Source organism: Cherax quadricarinatus, chromosome 76 (genome assembly GCF_038502225.1).
Source record: "Cherax quadricarinatus isolate ZL_2023a chromosome 76, ASM3850222v1, whole genome shotgun sequence".
NCBI classification, from domain to species: Eukaryota; Metazoa; Arthropoda; class Malacostraca; order Decapoda; family Parastacidae; genus Cherax; species Cherax quadricarinatus.
Genome location: NC_091367.1, coordinates 11,038,558 through 11,063,312, shown reverse-complemented (window position 1 = coordinate 11,063,312; position 24,755 = coordinate 11,038,558). Strand labels below are relative to the sequence as shown.

General features: G+C 39.1%; 1 protein-coding gene across 2 annotated transcripts; it reads right to left on the bottom strand.

Moving 5' to 3' along the window:
- Window positions 1-2,535: 2,535 nt before the first annotated feature.
- LOC128703573 (transmembrane protein 107) lies at window positions 2,536-23,894 on the bottom strand. 2 transcript variants are annotated; one of them, XM_070101283.1, is made up of 5 exons: window positions 23,756-23,894; window positions 18,258-18,392; window positions 15,585-15,652; window positions 6,558-6,658; window positions 2,536-3,879 (listed from the first exon to the last, which is right to left on the bottom strand). In XM_070101283.1, exons 2-5 carry the CDS (start codon window positions 18,339-18,341, stop codon window positions 3,716-3,718), a joined length of 417 nt encoding a protein of 138 aa, XP_069957384.1. In that variant the 5' UTR covers window positions 18,342-18,392; window positions 23,756-23,894; the 3' UTR covers window positions 2,536-3,715. The 2 variants fall into 2 exon arrangements, with proteins under 2 accessions (XP_069957384.1, XP_069957385.1); XM_070101284.1 differs by lacking the exons at window positions 2,536-3,879; window positions 6,558-6,658; window positions 15,585-15,652; window positions 18,258-18,392 and adding an exon at window positions 22,754-23,646 and having other exon boundaries at window positions 23,756-23,847.
- Window positions 23,895-24,755: the final 861 nt, after the last annotated feature.

The window sequence follows — 24,755 nt, the reverse complement described above, 5'->3', positions numbered from 1 at the left end:
CCTCTATAAACATGTACATCCTGAAGTCTACTCAACAGTCTTTTATCTACCAATACATAATCCAACAAACTACTGTCATTTCGCCCTACATCATATCGTGTATACTTATTTATCCTCTTTTTCTTAAAATATGTATTACCTATAACTAAACCCCTTTCTATACAAAGTTCAATCAAAGGGCTCCCATTATCATTTACACCTGGCACCCCAAACTTACCTACCACACCCTCTCTAAAAGTTTCTCCTACTTTAGCATTCAAGTCCCCTACCACAATTACTCTCTCACTTGGTTCAAAGGCTCCTATACATTCACTTAACATCTCCCAAAATCTCTCTCTCTCCTCTGCATTCCTCTCTTCTCCAGGTGCATACACGCTTATTATGACCCACTTCTCGCATCCAACCTTTACTTTAATCCACATAATTCTTGAATTTACACATTCATATTCTCTTTTCTCCTTCCATAACTGATCATTTAACATTACTGCTACCCCTTCCTTTGCTCTAACTCTCTCAGATACTCCAGATTTAATCCCATTTATTTCCCCCCACTGAAACTCTCCTACCCCCTTCAGCTTTGTTTCGCTTAGGGCCAGGACATCCAACTTCTTTTCATTCATAACATCAGCAATCATCTGTTTCTTGTCATCCGCACTACATCCACGCACATTTAAGCAACCCAGTTTTATAAAGTTTTTCTTCTTCTCTTTTTTAGTAATTGTATACAGGAGAAGGGGTTACTAGCCCATTGCTCCCGGCATTTTAGTCGCCTCATACGACACGCATGGCTTACGGAGGAAAGATTCTTTTCCACTTCCCCATGGACAATAGAAGAAATAAAAAAGAACAAGAGCTATTTAGAAAAAGGAGAAAAACCTAGATGTATGTATATATATATATATGCATGTGCGTGTCTGTGAAGTGTGACCAAAGTGTAAGTAGGAGTAGCAAGATATCCCTGTTATCTTAGCGTGTTTATGAGACAGAAAAAGAAACCAGCAATCCTACCATCATGCAAAACAGTTACAGGTTTTTGTTTCACAGTCATCTGGCAGGACGGTAGTACTTTCATCTGTCCTTTCCATGATCAATGGAAATACTGCAGAAACTGAAAAACTTACATTTGACAGCCACTGCTGAAGTGAAGCAATAGTAATCATCCCTGCAACAGTGTATTTTTGGCCAACAACTGCACATCTGTCTTTGCCCACACTGCTCATGATCCCACCCCCTCCTGCAAACAATCGAAACCTCATTCCCCAAATTACTCTCAATAATATCCCACTTATTCCCATTTGTAACATTACCCCATGAGGACATTTTTACTGTATTTTATTGTTCATATTTTCCTTTCAACCATAATCTATCATTCACTGTATTATTATTATTATTATTATTTTTTTTTTTTTTCAACAAGTCGGCCGTCTCCCACCGAGGCAGGGTGACCCAAAAAAAGAAAAAATCCCCAAAAAGAAAATACTTTCATCATCATTCAACACTTTCACCACACTTGCACATTATCACTGTTTTTGCAGAGGTGCTCAGAACACAACAGTCTAGAAGCATACACATATAAAGATACACAACATATCCCTCCAAACTGCCAATATCCCAAACCCCTCCTTTAAAGTGCAGGCATTGTACTTCCCATTTCCAGGACTCAAGTCCGACTATATGAAAATAACCGGTTTCCCTGAATCCCTTCACTAAATATTACCCTGCTCACACTCCAACAGATCGTCAGGTCCCAAGTACCATTCGTCTCCATTCACTCCTATCTAACACGCTCACGCACGCTTGCTGGAAGTCCAAGCCCCTTACCCACAAAACCTCCTTTACCCCCTCTCTCCAACCCTTTCGAGGACAACCCCTACCCCGCCTTCCTTCCCCTATAGATTTATATGCTTTCCATGTCATTCTACTTTGATCCATTCTCTCTAAATGACCAAACCACCTCAACAACCCCTCTTCTGCCCTCTGACTAATACTTTTATTAACTCCACACCTTCTCCTAATTTCCACACTCCGAATTTTCTGCATAATATTTACACCACACATTGCCCTTAAACAGGACATCTCCACTGCTGCATTTACCACCCAAGCTTCACACCCATATAAGAGTGTTGGTACTACTATACTTTCATACATTCCCTTCTTTGCCTCCATAGATAACGTTTTTTGACTCCACATATACCTCAACGCACCACTCACCTTTTTTCCCTCATCAATTCTATGATTAACCTCATCCTTCATAAATCCATCCGCCGACACGTCAACTCCCAAGTATTATTATTATTATTATTATTATTATTATTATTATTATTATTATTATTATACTGTATTAATGTAATGTACTAAACCCATAAGGATCATTCAGTGTTACATGGCAGAAATGAGAGATGATTGTGAAGAAAGGGGAACAAGTAGAGATGTTGAAGGAAGGACATCAGCTGAAAAGATGGGAGTCACAGACGATGCAGTAAATCAGCATGTTAAAAAAAAAAAACACCATGCATGTGTGCATTCATGCAGTAGAGATGGGGGGCTTTCTGAGGGAAGGGAGGGAAAAGTGTGCAAGTCATGACATTGAAAACAACATCTATCTTGTCTGATGTGATAGTTTTGCTTTTTATTCACAGTTTTGAAATTTCCAGATTATTCTTTCATGAACTATCAGAATCTCTAAAATCTGATTTTTTTTTTTTCAACAAGTCGGCCGTCTCCCACCTTAAATGCAATTTACCAATGAATTTTATTCTTAAACAGTATTCTTCTTCTTTCAACGCACCGGCCATATCCCACCGAGGTGGGGTGGCCCAAAAGAAAAAAAAAGAGTTTCTCCTCTTACATTTAGTAATATATACAGGAGAAGGGGTTGAAACAGTATTATGATTATTATATTCACCAAAAATTTATTTAGGTTAGCAGTCTTGAATAATTTCTGACTGTGTTAGTAGCTTAATAGATCAGATAATAGATAATACAGCCTCTCCTCACTTATCAACAGAGTTCCGTTACTAAGACCACGTCGTTGCTAAGTGAAGAGCATACCGTAATGGTAGTGAGTTTGTGTCAGCCATCTTTGATATTATTTTAATGTCACTTTTGCACCATTTAAAACATTTCTGGTATATTTTTAAATGTTTATACAGTAGTGTACTGTATATTGATATAACCAAAACAGAAGAAATCAGCTCTAATATACATAATTTAGGTATGAATACTGGTCAGAGAGTCCGTCGTAAGTCCGAGGCGTCGGTAAACAAGTACTACGTCGCAAAGTGAGAAGAGGCTGTATACAAATTTGTTGAATGAACACTGCACTTTTTGCTATTTTTTTTTCTAAGTATGTTATTTATTTTAATGTTTTTTTTTCAGCATTCTAAAAAGAATGCTTGTCAGTTTTTCAATAAGGCAAACCTATGGTTAAAAGCATCTTTTCTATCACCTTTTTGAACATCAGTAAAACATATTTATCATTTTAGAGATAGTGTGCAAAATAAGTCAATTTGATTTCACTATGTATTTTATTAATGATTTTCTACATAGTACAGTTCTGTGCTTCTTTTGTACTTGTTGACAGTTCTGGGCACCAGATAATGTTTGCAGTACAAACAGGTTTGCATCCTATTGTGAAAAGTAGATAAGTCATATGAAATACAAAATATTTTTTAAGTTTTCTTGGAAAATCATAATCTAGTATATAGGCACATTATTATATACTCTTCCTGAGCATCAGCACATTAATCATAACTCCTACTTCAATGCTGGCTGGCAAGGCAGAGGTTAATCCAAAAACCCACCAATAAAGCTGACAGTCCCAAGAATCCATTACCATGTATGCCAGGCTAATGGAAGCACCAGTGTGACAAGCAATAGCTGAATCACATTAAGGAAATTTACACAATGAACTGATAAAAAATGACTAATTAAAACATATCTCTAAACAGTATTTTAATTTAATACACCTAACCATAATTAACTTATACAGTACCATATATCATGTATCATACTAAGCAATCAATTTTTCTAATTACACTAGATTATTACTACATTTATAGGAAAGCACTAAAACAGTAAGGATCACAGAGCAACAAATGGTATAGATGAAAGAAAGCAAGCATGTACACACACACACACACACTTCACTCATGAGGTGCTGCAAAGAGAACACTGGCAGCAAGGAAGGGATTGGGGGAGGGGAAAAGAAACGGAATGTACAGGAGGGTCCTGCATATACAACACCCTCTTTTTGGTGTTCCATGTTTTTGTTGGCTTTCAACTGAGCCACTATTCATTATGTTCTGTATTTTCACTGCTTTTCCACTATTTTCGTATAACAATTGCATAAGGGAAGGGCAACTGGCACCATTAACCTTTAAACTGTCCAAACGTGGATCTACGTTCACTCACATCCTGTTCTTCTTCACTCCTAAAAGATGGTATACCTCCCTGGCCAGTGCATGAAATTACCACTTCCCTTTCTTCGTCGACATTTAAAAGTTCCTCAAAATATTCTCGCCATCTACCCAGAACCTTCATCTCCCCATCTACTAACTCCCCTACTCTGTTTTTAACTGACAAATCCATTCGTTCTCTAGGCTTTCTTAACTTGTTTAACTCACTCTAAAAAAATTTTCTTATTTTCATTAAAATTTCTTGACAGTGCCTCTCCCACTCTATCATCTGCTCCCCTTTTGCACTCTCTCACCACTCTCTTCACCTTTCTTTTACTCTCCATATACTCTACTCCTCTTATAACACTTCTGCTTTGTAAAAACCTCTCATAAGCTAACATTTTCTCTTTTATCACACCCTTTACTTCATTCCACCAATCACTCCTCATTCCTCCTGCACCCACCCTCCTATAACCACAAACTTCTGCCCCACATTCTAATTCTGCATTTTTAAAACTATTCCAACCCGCTTCAACCCCACTATTACTCATACTTGCACCAGCCCACCTTTCTGCCAATATTTGCTTATATCTCACCCGAACTTCCTCCTCCCTTGGTTTATACACTTTCACCTCCCTTTGCTTGTTGTTGCCATTTTCCTCTTCCCATCTACCTCTTACTCTAACTGTAGCTACAACTAAATAATGATCCAATATATCAGTTTCCCCTCAATAAACGTGTACATCCTGGAGCCTACCCATCAACCTTCTATCCACCAATACATAATCTAACAAACTATTTTCATTACGTGCTATATCATACCTTGTATATTTATTTATCCTCTTCATAAAATATGTATTACTTATTACCAAACCTCTTTCTACACATAGCTCAATTAAATGCTCCCCATTTTCATTTACCCCTAGCACCCCAAATTTACCTACTACTCCCTCCACAACATTTTTGCCCATTTTAGCATTGAAATCCCCAACAACCATTACTCTCACACTTGGTTCAAAACTCCCCACGCATTCACTCAACATTTCCCAAAATCTCTCTCCTCTACACTTCTCTCTTCTCCAGGTGCATATACGCTTACTATAACCCACTTCTCACATCCAACCTCTATTTTACTCCACATAATCCTTGAATTAATACATTTGTAGTCCCTCTTTTCCTGCCATAACTTATCCTTCAACATTATTGCTACTCCTTCTTTAGCTCTAACTCTATTTGAAACCCCTGACCTAATCCCATTTATTCCTCTCCACTGAAACTCTCCCACCCCCTTCAGCTTTGTTTCACTTAAAGCCAGGACATCCAGCTTCTTCTCATTCATAACATCCACAATCATCTCTTTCTTATCATTTGCACAACATCCACGCACATTCAGACTTCCCACTTTGGCAATTTTCTTCTTCTTATTCTTCTTAGTAATTATTACAGGAAAAGGGGTTACTAGCCCATTGTTCCTGGCATTTTAGTTGACTTTTACAACACACGTGGCTTACGGAGGAGAGATTCTTATTCCACTTCCCCATGGATATAAAAGGAAAAGTAATAAGACCAAGAACTATTAAGATAAAATCAAAGAAAACTCGCATGAGTGTGTATAAATAAACATGTACATGTATGTGTAGTGTGACCTAAGTGTAGAAGTAAGTACAGTATTTACATAAATGCACCAACACGGGTTATATTGCAAAGTACAGAAAGAGAATACATTAAGGGCAGCACATCAAAGGAGAGCAATAAATGAAGTCATCAGAGATGCACAACACACAAAGAAGACAGTGAACTAAAACCATAGTGTTAAACATCTGGGCAGCATCCATCAAACAGATTAACACCCAATCCACCAGCAAATCACAATGATGCATGAATAGCATCATTGTGATCCTTTCACTAGAGAAGCATGTTGTTCACTGATAGATCAAAGCTCTAGAAGCAGGCTCGAACCTGAGGTGACCAAAAGTGAGAGATAAAGGTCTTCATGCACAGCAAACACATAGAGGCAACACAGACAGGTGATGTAGCAGCAGGCTCACTAAGATGTAGTTCTACAGTTTACTATTCCTACAAGGGCAAAAAAAATAAAAAATACTTTATGCAAACAAGGTGTCAAGCCTCAAAAATTTAGCGGTAATTATCAAAGGATACATATAAGTGAAGGTAAGCCTGTGAACATGGAAATTCCAGTCATGAAGCCAACATATTCAAGGGCTGTTAAAGCAAGGCCAGCTATCAGTCCTCCAAGAAATCTGCAAGAAACAATATATCTTGTTTAAGAACATTATTATTTTTTATTTATTTTCTAATGATAACCTACAGTATCAGTCACATTTCACATTCTTAGCAGGCTCACAGGAGCTAAAATATTCAAGCATATATTACTCCACAATTTTTTGCTGGATCACCTCCATTACTATTACACAGTAATCAAAACTAAGCACCAACCACTGGGGTCATACAGCATGGCCAAATCACGTCCAATGTTAATGTTAAATGTTAAATAGAAAATTATCAGCCAGTTTAGTGAACACTAAGGGTTTGAGATGATCCCATAAATATAATAATATCTGAGCATTTAAAATGTGTAAACTAAATGTAATAATTAATGATTTTGCTTTTAAAATTATTACATCATAAATTACTATTACTATTATTTTTTTAATACACTGCCAGTTTCCCACCAAGGCAGGGTAACTCAAAAAATAAGAAACATTTTCATCATCGTTCACTCCATCACTGTCTTGCCAGAGATGCGTCTACAGTTAAAACACTGCAACATATCAACACCCCTCCTTCAGAATACAGGCACTGTACTTCCCACCTCCAGGACTCAAGCCCAGCTAACCAGTTCCCCTGAACCCTTTCATTAATGTTACTTTGCTCATAATCCAACAGTACATAAAGCCATAAAAATCATTTGTCTCCACTCCTATCTAACATGCTCACGCATGCCTGCTGAAACTCCAAGCCCCTCACATACAAAACCTTCTTTACCCCCTCCCTCCAACCTGCTAGGAAAATGATAGGATGGATAATGAGAACCTTCAAAACTAGGGATGTCAAGAACATGATGATTCTCTTCAAATTGCTTTTTCTTTCTAAGCTGGAATATTGCTGTACACTAATGGCCCCTTTCAAGGCAGGCAAAATTGCAGACCTGGAGAATACAGCCTCTCCTCACTTAGTAACATACTCATTTACCGACAACTTGGACTTACGATAGGCTCTCTGACCAATATGCATACCTAAATAATGTATATTAGAGCTGATTTTCTCTATTCTGTTTATTACAATATATAGTACATTACTGTATAAACATTTAAAAATATACTAAAAATGTTATAAATGGGAAAAAGGTGACATTAACCCTTTGACTGTCGCGGCCGTATATATACGTCTTACGAGGTACCGTGTTTGACGTATATATACTCATAAATTCTAGCGGCTTCAAATCAAGAAGGAGAAAGCTGGTAGGCCCACATGTAAGAGAATGGATCTGTGTGGTCAGTGTGCACCATATAAAAAAAATTCCTGGAGCACGCAGTGCATAATAATAAAAAAAAAAACTGACCGTTTTTTTAAATTAAAATGCCGACTTTGTGATCTATTTTCGTATAGTATTTATGGCTGTATTCTCGTTTTCTTGGTCTCATTTGATAGAATGGAAAACATATTATAGAAATAGAGGTGATTTTGATTGATTTTACTATAAAAAGAACCTGGAAATGGAGCTCAAAGTACGGGAAATGTTTGATTTTTGCCAATGTTCAAAAGTAAACAAATGATGTCATTGTCCAATAAATGTCCAACTAGCCATTCTAATATGCAGTCATGAATGGGTTCATGTTATTTACACAATTATTACAGTATTGCAGGAATCTGCATAATAGTAAATCTTCTATTTTTTGTTTGAATAAAAATTCAAAATAGAAAGCAAGAGTAATATCAGAGGGGCCTGGAGACATGACTGATGAACAAAGAAAATGTTATTTTAGAGCCAGGAATGTCTGTATTGTTCATTCTGGACCTTATTTTGAAACTGTCATATTTTTTAATTTTCATGAAATTGGCCAAATTGCCAATTTCTGACCACTTTATTGGGTAGTTGAAATTGGTAAATGGGCAGTTTCTTGAACTCAATCGATAGCAAAAACGAAGTTCTAAAGAAATAGCTATGAGTTTGTTCGACTGGAACAATGGAATTAGCTGAAAATAGGGCTCAAAGTGGGCGAAATCGTCGATTTGTAAATATCGCCGAGGTCGCTAACTTCGCGAAAGCGTAATTCCGTCTGTTTTCCATCAAATTTCGTTTTTTTGGTGTCATTACAATCGGGAAAAGATTCTCTATAATTTCATAAGAAAAAATAATTTTTTTTTTTTTTAAATTTTGCGACACCAGGAGACACCTCAGGATTGGGGGTTGCGACAGTGAAGGGGTTAAAAACAATATCAAAGATGGTTGACACAAACCCACTACCATTATATGTAGTATGCTCCTTGCTTAGCAATGAATTCGTTTACTGACGTGGCCTTAGGAATGGAACTCTGTCATTAAGTGAGGAGAGGCTGTATAGAGAGAACTTTCACAGCACATATATAAGTATGATGAAGCACCTAAATTACTGGGAACGGTTGAAATCCCTTGATTTGTACTCCCTGGAATTCAGGCAAGAAACATATATACATGATAATATACACTTGGAAAATCCTAGAGGGACTAGTCCCAAATCTGCACACGAAAATCACTCCCTACGAAAGCAAAAGACTTGGCAGATGCAACATCCCCCCAGTGAAAAGCAGGGGTGCCACGAGTACACTAAGAGACAACACAGTAAGTGTCAAGGGCCTCCCTGGCTGTCTTTGAGAAGGAATTGGACAGGCACCTAGAGTTGGTACAAGACCAACAGGCTGTAGCTCGTATGTCAGTTTACGTGTGGCCAGCAGTAACAGCCTGGTTGATCAGGTCCTGATCCACCATGAGACCTGATCACAGACCAGGCCGCGGGGGCGTAGATCCCAGAAACCCCGTCCAGGTATAACCTTTCCTAGGACAACCCCCTACCCCTCCTTCCTTCCACTACAGATTTATATACCCTCAAAGTCATTCTATTTTGTTCTGTCCTCCTTCAATGTCTGAACCACCTCAACAACCCCTCCTCAGCCTTCTGGACTTTTGGAAACCCCGCAACTCCTCCTAATCTCCAAGCTACAGATTCTCTGTATGTATTCACACTACACATTGCCCTCAGACACAACACCACTTCCTCCAGCCTTCTCTCTGTTGCAACATTCACCACCCATGCTTCACACCCATTTTATATTCACAAAAAGCACTAAACCCATATGGGTTGTTCAGCCTTATTACAGCAAATGATGCTTTGGCATCTTAACAGGTAATACTACTGTAGTGATTCCATGCTATTTATATTCGTCAGAATATAAGGATTCCAAACAATTTATACCTTGTACTACCATAAGGTGATTCCAAGTTGTTGTTGAGGTGGTTTGGTCATTTAGAGAGAATGGATCAAAGTACACAGAATGACATGGAGAGCATATAATAAATCTGTAGGGGAAGGAAGGCAGGGTAGAGGTCGTCCTCAAAAAGGTTGGAGGGAGGGGGTAAAGGAGGTTTTGTGGGCGAGGGGCTTGGACTTCCAGAAAGCATACATGAGCGTGTTAGACAGGAGTGAATGGAGACGAATGGTTTTTGGGACCTGATGAGCTGTTGGAGTGTGAGCAGGGTAATATTTAGTGAAGGGATTCAGGGAAACCGGTTATTTTTATATAGCCGGACTTGAGTTCTGGAAATGGAAAGTACAATGCCTGCACTTTAAAGGAGGGATTTGGGATATTGGCAGTTTGGAGGGATGTGTAACAGGATGGTATATATATAATTGGGCCCTGATATTATATTCTATAGGGAGTTTATTATATTATTTCAGGTCTCTTTTTATATTGTATCTTTATACAGTGGACCCCCGCTTAACGATCACCTCCAAATGCGACCAATTATGTAAGTGTATTTATGTAATTGCGTTTGTACGTGTATGTTTGGGGGTCTGAAATGGACTAATCTACTTCACAATATTCCTTATGGGAAAAAAGTCGGTCAGTACTGGCACCTGAACATACTTCTGGAATGAAAAAAGTTCGTTAACCGGGGGTCCACTGTATATGCTTCTAAACTGTTGTATCTGGGCACCTCTGCAAAAACAGTGATTATGTATGAGTGAGGTGAAAGTGTTGAATGATGATGAGAGTATTTTCGTTTTAGGGATTTTCTTTCTTTTTGGGTCACCCTGCCTAGGTGGGAGATGGCCGACTTGTTGAAAAAAAAAATAAAGTACGTACTACTGTAATTACAGTACAACCTTTATACTGAAGAGAATATTTGGATACAGTGATTTTCAGGATTACCATTATTAATATACAGACGTTATTTGCTCTATGATGGTTCAACTTACAATACATGTTTTTTTTTTTTTCAACAAGTCGGCCGTCTCCCACCGAGGCAGGGTGACCCCCAAAAAAAAACAAAGAAAATCCCCAAAAAGAAAATACTTTCATCATCATTCAACACTTTCACCACACTCGCACATTATCACTGTTTTTGCAGAGGTGCTCAGAGTACAACAGTTTAGAAGCATACACATATAAAGATACACAACATATCCCTCCAAACTGCCAATATCCCAAACCCCTCCTTTAAAGTGCAGGCATTGTACTTCCCATTTCCAGGACTCAAGTCCGACTATATGAAAATAACCGGTTTCCCTGAATCCCTTCACTAAATATTACCCTGCTCACACTCCAACAGATCGTCAGGTCCCAAGTACCATTCGTCTCCATTCACTCCTATCTAACACGCTCACGCATGCTTGCTGGAAGTCCAAGCCCCTTGCCCACAAAACCTCCTTTACCCCCTCTCTCCAACCCTTTCGAGGACGACCCCTACCCCGCCTTCCTTCCCCTATAGATTTATATGCTTTCCATGTCATTCTACTTTGATCCATTCTCTCTAAATGACCAAACCACCTCAATAACCCCTCTTCTGCCCTCTGACTAATACTTTTATTAACTCCACACCTTTTCCTAATTTCCACACTCCGAATTTTCTGCATAATATTTACATCACACATTGCCCTTAAACAGGACATCTCCACTGCCTCCAACCGTCTCCTCGCTGCTGCATTTACCACCCAAGCTTCACACCCATATAAGAGTGTTGGTACTACTATACTTTCATACATTCCCTTCTTTGCCTCCATAGATAACGTTTTTTGACTCCACATATACCTCAACGCACCACTTGCCTTTTTTCCCTCATCAATTCTATGATTAACCTCATCCTTCATAAATCCATCCGCCAACACGTCAACTCCCAAGTATCTGAAAACATTCACTTCTTCCATACTCCTCCTCCCCAATTTGATATCCAATTTTTCTTTATCTAAATCATTTGACACCCTCATCACCTTACTCTTTTCTATGTTCACTTTCAACTTTCTACCTTTACACACATTCCCAAACTCATCCACTAACCTTTGCAATTTTTCTTTCTCCCATAAGCACAGTATCATCAGCAAAAAGTAACTGTGTCAATTCCCATTTCGAATTTGATTCCCCAAAATTTAATCCCACCCCTCTCCCAAACACCCTAGGATTTACTTCCTTTACAACCCCATCTATAAATATATTAAACAACCATGGTGACATTACACATCCCTGTCTAAGACCTACTTTTACCGGGAAGTAGTCTCCCTCTCTTCTACACACCCTAACCTGAGCCTCACTATCCTCATAAAAACTCTTTACAGCATTTAATAACTTACCACCTATTCCATATACTTGCAACAACTGCCACATTGCTCCTCTATCCACTCTATCATATGCCTTTTCTAAATCCATAAATGCAATAAAAACTTCCCTACCTTTATCTAAATACTGTTCACATATATGCTTCAATGTAAAAACTTGATCTACACATCCCCTACCCACTCTGAAACCTCCTTGCTCATCCACAATCCTACATCTGTCTTACCTCTAAGTCTTTCAATTATAACCCTACCGTACACTTTTCCTGTTATACTCAGTAAACTTATTCCTCTATAATTTTTACAGTCTCTTTTGTCCCCTTTCCCTTTATATAAAGGGACTATACATGCTCTCCGCCAATCCCTAGGTACCTTCCCCTCTTTCATACATTTATTAAACAAAAGTACCAACCACTCCAACACTATATCCCCCCCTGCTTTTAACATTTCTGTCATGATCCCATCAGTTCCAGCTGCTTTACCCCCTTTCATTTTACGTAATGCCTCACGTACCTCCCCCACACTTACATTCTGCTCTTCTTCACTCCTAAAAGATGGTATACCTCCCTGACCAGTGCATGAAATTACTGCCTCTGTTTCTTCCTTAACATTTAAAAGTTCCTCAAAATATTCTCGCCATCTACCTAATACCTCCATCTCCCCATCTACTAACTCCCCTACTCTGTTTTTAACTGACAAATCCATACTTTCCCTAAGCTTTCTTTACTTATTTAACTCACTCCAAAATTTTTTCTTATTTTCATTAAAATTTCTTGACAGTGCCTCTCCCACTCTATCATCTGCTCTCCTTTTGCACTCTCTCACCACTCTCTTTACCTTTCTTTTACTCTCCATATACTCTGCTCTTCTTATAACACTTCTGCTTTGTAAAAACCTCTCATAAGCTACCTTTTTCTCTTTTATCACACCCTTTACTTCATCATTCCACCAATCACTCCTCTTTCCTCCTGCCCCCACCCTCCTATAACCACAAACTTCTGCCCCACATTCTAATACTGCATTTTTAAAACTATTCCCACCCTCTTCAACCCCCCACTAGCCCACCTTTCTGCCAATAGTCGCTTATATCTCACCCGAACTTCCTCCTACCTTAGTTTATACACTTTCACCTCCCTCTTACTTGTTGTTGCCACCTTCCTCTTTTCCCATCTACCTCTTACTCTAACTGCAGCTACAACTAAATAATGATCCGATATATCCGTTGCCCCTCTATAAACATGTACATCCTGGAGCCTACCCATCAACCTTTTATCCACCAATACATAATCTAATAAACTACTTTCATTACGTGCTACATCATACCTTGTATATTTATTTATCCTCTTTTTCATAAAATATGTATTACTTATTACCAAATCTCTTTCTACACATAGCTCAATTAAAGGCTCCCCATTTACATTTACCCCTGGCACCCCAAATTTACCTACTACTCCCTCCATAACATTTTTACCCACTTTAGCATTGAAATCCCCAACCACCATTACTCTCACACTTGATTCAAAACTCCCCATGCATTCACTCAACATTTCCCAAAATCTCTCTCTCTCCTCTACACTTCTCTCTTCTCCAGGTGCATACACGCTTATTTATTATAACCCACTTTTCACATCCAATCTTTATTTTACTCCACATAATCCTTGAATTAATACATTTATAGTCCCTCTTTTCCTGCCATAGCTTATCCTTCAACATTATTGCTACTCCTTCTTTAGCTCTAACTCTATTTGAAACCCCTAACCTAATCCCATTTATTCCTCTCCACTGAAACTCTCCCACCCCCTTCAGCTTTGTTTCACTTAAAGCCAGGACATCCAGCTTCTTCTCATTCATAACATCCACAATCATCTCTTTCTATCATCTGCACAACATCCATGCACATTCAGACTTTCCACTTTGACAATTTTCTTCTTCTTATTCTTTTTAGTAATCTTTACAGGAAAAGGGGTTACTAGCCCATTGTTCCTGGCATTTTAGTTGACTTTTACAACACGCATGGCTTACGGAGGAAAGATTCTTATTCCACTTCCTCATGGATATAAAAGGAAAAGTAATAAGACCAAGAACTATTAAGATAAACTCAAAGAAAACTCAGATGAGTGTGTATAAACATGCAAATGTTCCACTTCCCCATGGAGATAAGAGGAAATAAACAAGAACAAGAATGTACATGTATGTGTAGTGTGACCTAAGTGTAAGTAGAAGTAGCAAGACTTACCTGTAATCTTGCATATTTATGAGACAGACAAAAGACATCAGCAATCCTACCATCATGTATAACAATCACAGGCTTTCGTTTTACACTCACTTGGCAGGACGGTAGTACCTCCCTGGGTGGTTGCTGTCTACCAACCTTACATGTATTTCAACTTAATGATGGTGCAACAGCGATGCACATTCAGTAACAATTACTGTTAGTTCTATGCTTCACAACATTCCTCAGGAGCAGTTTGCTTTCAGCTGACTACATTAATGATGAGTACCTGTACAACATATCACTACATGTATCATCCTAAGGTAATCAAGTCAATGTACTGTAAAATTTCTCTTTTGTACTGTACAGTACTGTACATTTATTCCCCTCAAGGAAGGTTCCTTGATGTTGGTGAGGGGCTCTTGATTTAGGGAATTGGATCTGTGCTCCAGTTCCCCAAATTAAGCCTGAATGCCTTCCACACCCTCCCCCCAGGCGCTGTATAATCCTCTGGGTTTAGCACTTCCCCCTTGATTATAATAATAATGTACATTTATTGATAGGATAAACTTGTATTCATTTACTTATTTTTCAATACTGGTATTTAGTTAGTAACAGTAATTATTTGTTTATTTACTTATTTAGTGACAATTATTTATTTACTTATTTATAGTATCATATTCATATTTGATTTATGATGGAGTCATTGGAATGTAACCCCATTGTAAGTCGAGGAGCACTTGCATTTACAGAATTTTTTTTATATAAATGCAACTTTGTAACACCCTTTGTTGTGCTTACAATTACATTTTCAGCACTTATTCTTTTATCTTGCAAGGCCCTACAAGTATTTCCCTCAAAGTTTCTGCTAGAGAAGGATCAGCTACCACAATGCTACTCAGCTAAACTTGCAGATTATAATATGCTTTATAGCCCAATGCTATGGTAAACTACTGGCTCACCCACAACAAGCAACAACTTATCACTAAATACATCATTATATGCAACCTGGCACTACCTGTATAACATCTTGTAATTAACACAATTATACTATGATTTGCAAAACAAAATACCAACACAATTGTAACACTCCTAGCTACATAGACAATTTTGTCACCTATGGCAATATGAAAGCATGGTACTTACTCTCCATCACGCCTCCTATAATCAACTTCCATGAAGTCTACTGGCAAGCAAGCAAGAACATTTTCCTCCTGCAAAGTTAATAATAAATTGCGTGTCTAAATTTACAACTTATTATTAACCAAATTTGGTTTGACTATGAGCATTTGAGAAAGCAGTTTACTATGTAGAATGAAGTAATGACCAATGACTTGGAATAAGAGTTTAAATGAAGGAAATTATTGTGATGAATGGTTTGAAAAACCGACAAGTTGAAGATTGAGACATTTATGCAACATATGGGAATCTTTATTCAGGAAACGTTTCGCCACACAGTGGCTTCATCAGTCCAATACAAAGTAGAAAGGCGTAAGGAGAGGAGGAGTTTGAGGTAATCAGTCCCTCAGCCTGGAGTCGATGTGTTCAGTCCATCAATCTTGTAGAATGTACAGCATAGGGCCGTAGACGTGGCTTATATACTGTAGTGAGGTGAGGTGAAGCAAGAGGTGGGGGGGTCATAGTGGTACCATCCACTAGTCGAAGTAGGTCTTTGTCCAAAGGTTGAACAAGTGTTGAAGAATTCTTTGTAATAAGATCAGTCTAATACTTTGTATTGGACTGATGAAGCCACTGTGTGGCGAAACGTTTCCTGAATAAAGATTCCCATATGTTGCATAAGTGTCTCAATCTTTAACTTGTCGGTTTTTCAAACCATTCATCACAACTGTCAGACACTGCAGCATCATGGGATCTTATTACAAAGAATTCTTCAACACTTGTTCAACCTTTGGACGAAGACCTACTTTGACTAGTGGATGGTACCACTATGACCCCACCTCCTCCTGCTTCACCTCACCTCACTACAGTATATAAGCCACGTCTACGGTCCTATGCTGTACATTCTACAAGATTGATGGACTGAACACATCGACTCCAGTCTGAGGGACTGATTACCTCAAACTCCTCCTCTCCTTACGCCTTTCTACTTTGCATTGGACTGATGAAGCCACTGTGTGGCGAAACGTTTCCTGAATAAAGATTCCCATAAGTTGCGTAAGTGTCTCAATCTTCAAGGAAATTATTGCCAAATTACTGCGGTAAACATCATTTAATATTAAGATAGGAAACATGGAGACAGGCAAGTGAATAGTCAGAAATTATTAAACATTGCTTGTTTAACAAGGTTATGTAACTGCAGAAATATGGGCAGATAATTTTGCAAATAAAAATAGATATACCATACTGTATTAAGTTACTGTGCTCCTCCCAAGCTAAGTTACACTTGTGAGGACATTCTGTGGGTTGTTTGGGTGGGCAATTACTCTCTCAACACTCCATAGACAGAGAGCCAACAATTTAATAATTTCTCTGATATAAATGGCATGCATATTCCTCTTGTCAAAATTTCAAGAGTTCAACGATGAGAAATTTCAATTACTCAGATATGGTAAACACGAGGAAATTAATATATAATCTTCATCAGAGTACAAAACAAATTCTGGCCACAAAATAGAGCGAAACACCGTCAAAGACCTGGGAGTGATCATGTCGGAGGATCTCACCTTCAAGGACCATAACATTGTATCAATCGCATCTGCTAGAAAAATGACAGGATGGATAATGAGAACCTTCAAAACTAGGGATGCCAAGCCCATGATGACACTTCAGGTCACTTGTTTTATCTAGGCTGGAATATTGCTGCACACTAACAGCACCTTTCAAGGCAGGTGAAATTGCTGACCTAGAAAAATGTACAGAGAACCTTCACGGCGCGCATAACGGAGATAAAACACCTAAATTACTGGGAGCGCTTGAGGTTCCTGAACCTGTATTCCCTGGAATGCAGGCGGGAGAGATACATGATTATATACACCTGGAAAATCCTAGAGGGACTAGTACCGAACTTGCACACGAAAATCACTCACTACGAAAGCAAAAGACTTGGCAGACGATGCAACATCCCCCCAATGAAAAGCAGGGGTGTCACTAGCATGTTAAGAGACCATACAATAAGTGTCAGGGGCCCGAGACTGCTCAACTGCCTCCCAGCATACATAAGGGGGATTACCAACAGACCCCTGGCAGTCTTCAAGCTGGCACTGGACAAGCACCTAAAGTCGGTTCCTGACCAGCCGGGCTGTGGCTCGTACGTTGGTTTGCGTGCAGCCAGCAGTAACAGCCTGGTTAATCAGGCTCTGATCCACCAGGAGGCCTGGTCACAGACCGGGCCGCGGGGGCGTTGACCCCCGGAACTCTCTCCAGGTATATAACCTTAGTGGGTTTACCTCTTTCTCGTGAACTAAAAAAAAAAAATATAAGTTCCTGTACAGTTTGGAACAAACTGATAAACTGTAGATATAACTGATACACAGTATCTAATTATTGTGCAAAGAATATGATATATACAGGAATTCTTAGCTTAAGTTAATTTCAAAATTCACTCTTGAGCTTTTATCGCTTAATGTATACATGATCACCATGTATATTTGCCTTTACCTATAATACTGTATTTGTATTTAGTTACACTTAGAAAAGTTGGTTATGTGGCACAAATTTTGCTCCAGGTCTGAGAGTGGCATTGTTTATTATTTATTCAATAAAAAATTTAAACAATCTCTTAGCTACAACCTTTTGGTACAAACTGTTGCATTCTAGTCTTGGCTAAAAACCAGTCAATGAACATGACAGGATACTTACCCTAGCCAATAACACACTGATTAGAAGCACCACATGAGATGTCAGTGTTAAGAATCGTGCTGGGATTAATCCCGTTACTCTCATTTTGCCAGTAATAATAGAATCTTGTCACGCTTTTCTTTCTTGCTCTCTCATCTGTAATAAATAATTTGAATTATGATGAAGAATTTAACAAGTTTTTTTTAATTACTATAATTACAGTACGAGAGAATAATGGTACCAACCCTTTTATATGTGTGGTGAGGCATGCTTTCTGAACACTGCAGTGAGGTGGCAGCTAGAGGAAATGGGAGATTCATGTTTGTGAGCAATGCAGAAAATCTGGAGTGTAAAAATTAAAAAGGCGATGTAGGATCACCAAAAGCATAATTCAGAGGGCCGAGGAGAGGTGTTGGTGGTTTGGGCATGCAGAGAACATGGAGTGGGATAGGTTGAGAAAGAGGGTACAAGAGTGGAAGATAATAGGGTAAGGGGTCATCCCAGGAATGGTTGGAGGGAAGGGGTACAAGAGGCTTTGAGTTTTAGGGGCTTGAGCATCCAGCAGATTTGTTCAAGTGTTCATTAGATAGGAGTGAATGGAGACAAGTATTTTTAATGGATATGCTGTTGGAGAGTGAGCAAGGTAATTTTCATGAAGGGTTTCAGGGTAACCAGTTAACCAGACTTCGAGCCCTGGAAGTGGGAAGGGTAGTGCCTGCACTCTGAAGGAGTTGATGTTGCGGTCAAGAAGATAATCTGAATTGTAATGTCAGCACACTTCTGATAAAATATATCAAGGTTATTAAGAGCTAAATTATACTTATTGACATTATCAAGAGAGAGAGATTATAGTTCACATTGATCTAAAGTAGTATTGAATTTTTTTACAGATTCTTTGTGTGTTCTAACTCGAGCTGTGTTTTATTTTACGCTACATCATAAAATATACTGTAGTACAACAATAATGTAATCAAATTTAGTGCCAAACCCAAAAGGGTCATACAGCAATTCAGCTAAGGATGTGCAAAAAGAGTAATGTGCAAAGATGAGGAAGTGAAGGGAAGGAATGTGAGAGAGGAGGGGTTAGTGGGGGGGTAGGAGAGAATGCAAGAGGAAAAGTAAAATCAAAGTTGATGCTTTAAGTTAGTTTGTTAAGAAAGTTAGAGAGAATCAGCAAGGTCAGTTAGAATTAGTGTGTTGGGATATATTGAACAAATAGGTAGCCTTTGGACTCTTCTGGCTGAGTTCCAAATTTTGGGGGCTTTTATGTGCTCTTGAGTTTTTACTCAGGTTAAGTCAAGCATGGGGTTATCCAATAGGTATTTGTTTCCTGTATTATGCTACTGTACTTATTTATTTCATGGGGAAGGGGCTATAAACCTGTAGAGGCTATATGGTTATACAGTGCCTTGGGGAATAGGAAGCAATCAGATTTAGTCCAAAGAAAAGGAGGGTAGCTACAATTTTAAAATGAAGCACCTTAAACTGGAATCAATTGCTCCCTTGAGGGGTACAGTTGCTGTCTACCACATAGAGTATAAGGCTGGGGAGCTACTTGGACCACAAGAGTCCAGGACCAGTAAACCAGAGGTCACTGCTGTCATGGCCTGCTATAAGCTATACCACCTTTAGGTGTCCTACATACATACCATCTTGCCACACCCATGCCATAAGGCCAGCAGTAGTGATTATGTGAAGCACTAAAACCATTGGTTCATTCAGTGCAAGGAGGGGAAGCTTGACCTATGGTTTAGCACTTAGTTTTGATTATATTAATAATTGACCTTCTGCGTACTAATTGTGAAACAGATGTGCTATTCTTGCAGCCATCCAGGATGAAGGAACTTAACAAATCATCTTATGACAAACACCCCATATCAAGTCCCCCCCCCCCTCCCCCCACAATGAATAAACCAGCCAGGATAATTTAACAAGGAATGAGGAAGCATGCAGTTAGCCAGTCATAATGTAATCACTATTCAGAAATAGGTGCTGGTCAGCAAGAAAGTTGCCATGCATGAAGCACCAATAATGTAGACAGTACCTACTGAAGTGTGATTAAAAATAAGAAAATGACAATGAAGTGTTAGGTATTAAATATTACAGTATTATTAAATGTAAAGAAATATTGATGCAAAAAGATGACCTTTTTTTATATTTAAATCAGGGGAAGCACTAAACCCACTGGAGTTGTATAGTGCCTGAGGAATGAGGCATCCAGATTTGTTTTATGAAAAGGAAGGATAAATTCAGCTCCTTGGATTAAGGGCCTCTCTCACTAGTGTCTAGGAAGCAATAACCCCACAGGGGTCAAAATATAATGCTTGGGAATAGGAGATAGAGCAGGTTTGATCCAAAAGAATAAGAGATCCAATTCCTTGGATCAACTTTTTACCTTCAATATTACATTCATATTAAAGAGCTCTGACCCCTCAACAGAGGTTCCTTGACGCTGGTGAGAGGCTCTTGATCTAGGGAATTGTATTTGTGCTCCGGTTCCCTGAATTGAGCCTGAATACCTTCCATCTCCCCCCCCATGTGCTGTATAATTCTACAGGTTTAGTGCTCCCCAAAGATTATAATAATAATAATTAAAGAGCTCTGAATGTGTGGGGATCCCACAGCACTTGGGGAAAAGGAACTAATCAGAATTAATGCAAATGATGGTAGCTCCAATTTCCTGGATAGAGAACCCTTCATCAGCATCATATATACTTCTTAAGTGAGGCCTCATTTAGTGGTCATAAATGCATCAAAAAATATACAAAAAGGATAAAGAATCTGGTCCCATGTTTCAGAAACCTTTCCTGGAGTTTACCTGGAGTTTACCTGGAGAGAGTTTCGGGGGTCAACGCCCCCGCGGCCCGGTCTGTGACCAGGCCTCCTGGTGGATCAGCGCCTGATCAACCAGGCTGTTGCTGCTGGCTGCACGCAAACCAACGTACGAGCCACAGCCCGGCTGATCAGGAACTGCCTTTAGGTGCTTGTCCAGTGCCAGCTTGAAGACTGCCAGGGGTCTGTTGGTAATCCCCCTTATGTGTGCTGGGAGGCAGTTGAACAGTCTCGGTCCCCTGACACTTATTGTATGGTCTCTTAACGTGCTAGTGACACCCCTGCTTTTCATTGGGGGGATGGTGCATCGTCTGCCAAGTCTTTTGCTTTCGTAGTGAGTGATTTTCGTGTGCAAGTTCGGTACTAGTCCCTCTAGGATTTTCCAGGTGTATATAATCATGTATCTCTCCCTCCTGCGTTCCAGGGAATACAGGTTTAGAAACCTCAAGCGCTCCCAGTAATTGAGGTGTTTTATCTCCGTTATGCGCGCCGTGAAAGTTCTCTGTACATTTTCTAGGTCGGCAATTTCACCTGCCTTGAAAGGTGCTGTTAGAGTGCAGCAATATTCCAGCCTAGATAGAACAAGTGACCTGAAGAGTGTCATCATGGGCTTGGCCTCCCTAGTTTTGAAGGTTCTCATTATCCATCCTGTCATTTTTCTAGCAGATGCGATTGATACAATGTTATGGTCCTTGAAGGTGAGATCCTCCGACATAATCACTCCCAGGTCTTTGACGTTGGTGTTTCGCTCTATTTTGTGGCCAGAATTTGTTTTGTACTCTGATGAAGATTTAATTTCCTCATGTTTACCATATCTGAGTAATTGAAATTTCTCATCGTTGAACTTCATATTGTTTTCTGCAGCCCACTGAAAGATTTGGTTGATGTCCGCCTGGAGCCTTTCAGTGTCTGCAATGGAAGACACTGTCATGCAGATTCGGGTGTCATCTGCAAAGGAAGACACGGTGCTGTGGCTGACATCCTTGTCTATGTCGGATATGAGGATGAGGAACAAGATGGGAGCTAGTACTGTGCCTTGTGGAACAGAGCTTTTCACCGTAGCTGCCTCGGACTTTACTCTGTTGACGACTACTCTCTGTGTTCTGTTAGTGAGGAAATTATAGATCCATCGACCAACTTTTCCTGTTATTCCTTTAGCGCGCATTTTGTGCGCTATTACGCCATGGTCACACTTGTCGAAGGCTTTTGCAAAGTCTGTATATATTACATCTGCATTCTTTTTGTCTTCTAGTGCATTTAGGACCTTGTCGTAGATAGCACATATAAAAGCATTGAATTTCCACCCTCTGGAAAGTAATGGGGGGAATATGACTGAAATGTACAAATGGAGAGCAGTTATAAAGAGAAATATAAATAACATGTTGAAAATATCTAACGAAGACTCTGTGTAGCTTTATAGGTTAGGTGGGTGTGCAAGTGAATGTGGCTGGAAGTAAATTGGACTTGCCCAGCCTAAGCCAAAAGGTCTGCTGCAGTGTTCCACTGTTCATACATGTGCTATTACTGCAAGTATTACATTCAATGAAAAAAACAATCTATTATTAATCAGTTCTACACATCATTTCCTTTTTATTACTTCAAACTGTAAATGAGTATTTGATTCATTCATTGACTTGAGTTTATATGCACATAGTTCAGGATGCAAAGAAAAGATTATTTTATTATATATTGTATTTAAAGACAAAATAATGAAGACCTTAAAATAATGTAATAGGTCTTTATGATTAATGTTAAAATGATATACAAACTTTGTATCTTTCAGAATTAAAATATCCTACATAAGAAATGGAATATAATGTGTTTCATACCTTTAAATAATGATAAGGCTGGATAAAATAGTTTATGACAGGCAAATTTTTAAACTGTGCAATTTGTATGGCATTAAAGAGTAACACTATATACATCGAGCATGAGTTTAGAACTCTTAATTTATAAAGTATTTAATTATAAATACCATGGGAAAAGAATGGTAAATTCATTGTGAATATAGTATGTTATAGTACCATGTTATTTCATTTATTAAAAAAAGTCCTGTATATGAACCAGGTATAAGAATTTATTTTAACAATGCTTTCACTCATTACGCACAGTAATTATATATCAGAGTAATCAAGCGTCTTCAAAAAGCATGTGGACCAAATCAACGTTAGCACACTGCTCCTCCTCCAGCCTTTGGGGTCCTCCATACTTCATAAGGGTGGGCACACACTTAAGTTTGGTGCGGGCATCTGTGCGGAAAACACAGTTCTTGTCCTTCCAGAAGTCTCGGCTACCCACGCCCACGTAGACGAAGACAGCATCTTCAGGAGCCTTCTCCAGGGCTCCTTTGACCACAGGCTCCGCCACCACACAGTCTGGGCACCAACTCTTCCCCCTGGAGTCCTTTGACCCGCTGAACAGCACATATATCGGATTGTCTGAGTCCTTGAAAGAGTCTACTTTCTCCACAAAGGCATCAAAGCCTTCCACTTCGAATTTCTGGATCATAGCTGGCTATTTGTTAATATGTCGATAATGCAAGAGTGTAAGTCCAGCGCTCATGTGTTATGTCAGCCACCTGATGTGTTGTAACAATGATGCTAACTTTTGTTTCAACTACTGAAGCATATATACAATGACACGTATAAACATAACCACGTCATCTGAATTATAACCATTATTCCTACCTTTTTATATGGCAAGTAGCGGACAAACATGGCACTGTGAATATTTTGTTTGGGAATTCAAACATTTTGTCATGTTGAGCGTTTCATGATTGTCTGTGCCACGGAGCGAGTCAGGGGTTCATGAACACTGTGAACCTAGAGCCTGGCATATGAACCAATACTGCATAGGCCTACTGGCCCATGTAATAATAAATATCTTTATTTCTACAAGTACATGTACAAGGTATACAGTCCTAGCTGACATCAATGACATGCTACTATATAGAAAGCAGCTTGTTATGCAGAGCATTTTGGGCAAATTATGTCAGTGTCCCAGGATGCGACCCATACCAGTCAACTAACACCCAGGTACCCATTGTACTAATGGGTGAACATAGACAACAGGTGTAAAGAAACACGCCCAGCGTTTCTACCCTGGCTGGGTATTGAACCCAGCCCTCGCCGTGTGAAGCGAGAGCTTTAGCCACCAGAGTTTATTTAGATGCGGGTACACATAAGTGCAATTATCATACAAAGTAACATGTGTAAATTTCTTAGGATAACCCCAAAAAAAGTCAGTGACTAATTTTCATTGTGGTCCTTGAGGTTTAACTCGCCCTACTACACCCACTAAAATATACCGTGCCCACAGGATGGTTATGGGTGCATAATAAAGATGATAAACTAAACTAAAATATGCAATTTATCACCTTTTATTAAGACGTTTCTTCCACCACATTTAGCGTTGATGAAATTAAGACACATGTGCAACATCTGGATATCTTTATTGTAGACGTTTCGCCATCCAGTGGCTTTATCAATACAAATTCTAGGACATGATTTGAAGACAGTAGAACTATATACAAAAGATGAGGTAATCATTCCCTCAGTTGGTGTGAAGAGCACCGTGGTTGGGGAGATTCTGGAGCACAACAGAACAGAGGACTCTTAATGGTATAAAATACCGACAGGTTGGTAGGTAAGACACAAAGGCAACAGTTAGGCAACTTTATTCCGAAAC

Excerpts from the sequence above, each read along its gene's own strand:
- LOC128703573 (XM_070101283.1), bottom strand. The coding sequence starts at position 18,341 with ATGAGAGTAACGGGATTAATCCCAGCACGATTCTTAACACTGACATCT. Across the intron at positions 6,659-15,584 it reads TATAGGAGGCGTGATGGAGA|ATTTCTTGGAGGACTGATAG; the intron begins GTAAGTACCATG and ends TGTTTCTTGCAG. Across the intron at positions 3,880-6,557 it reads AGGCTTACCTTCACTTATAT|CTATTGCTTGTCACACTGGT; the intron begins GTATCCTTTGAT and ends AATGTGATTCAG.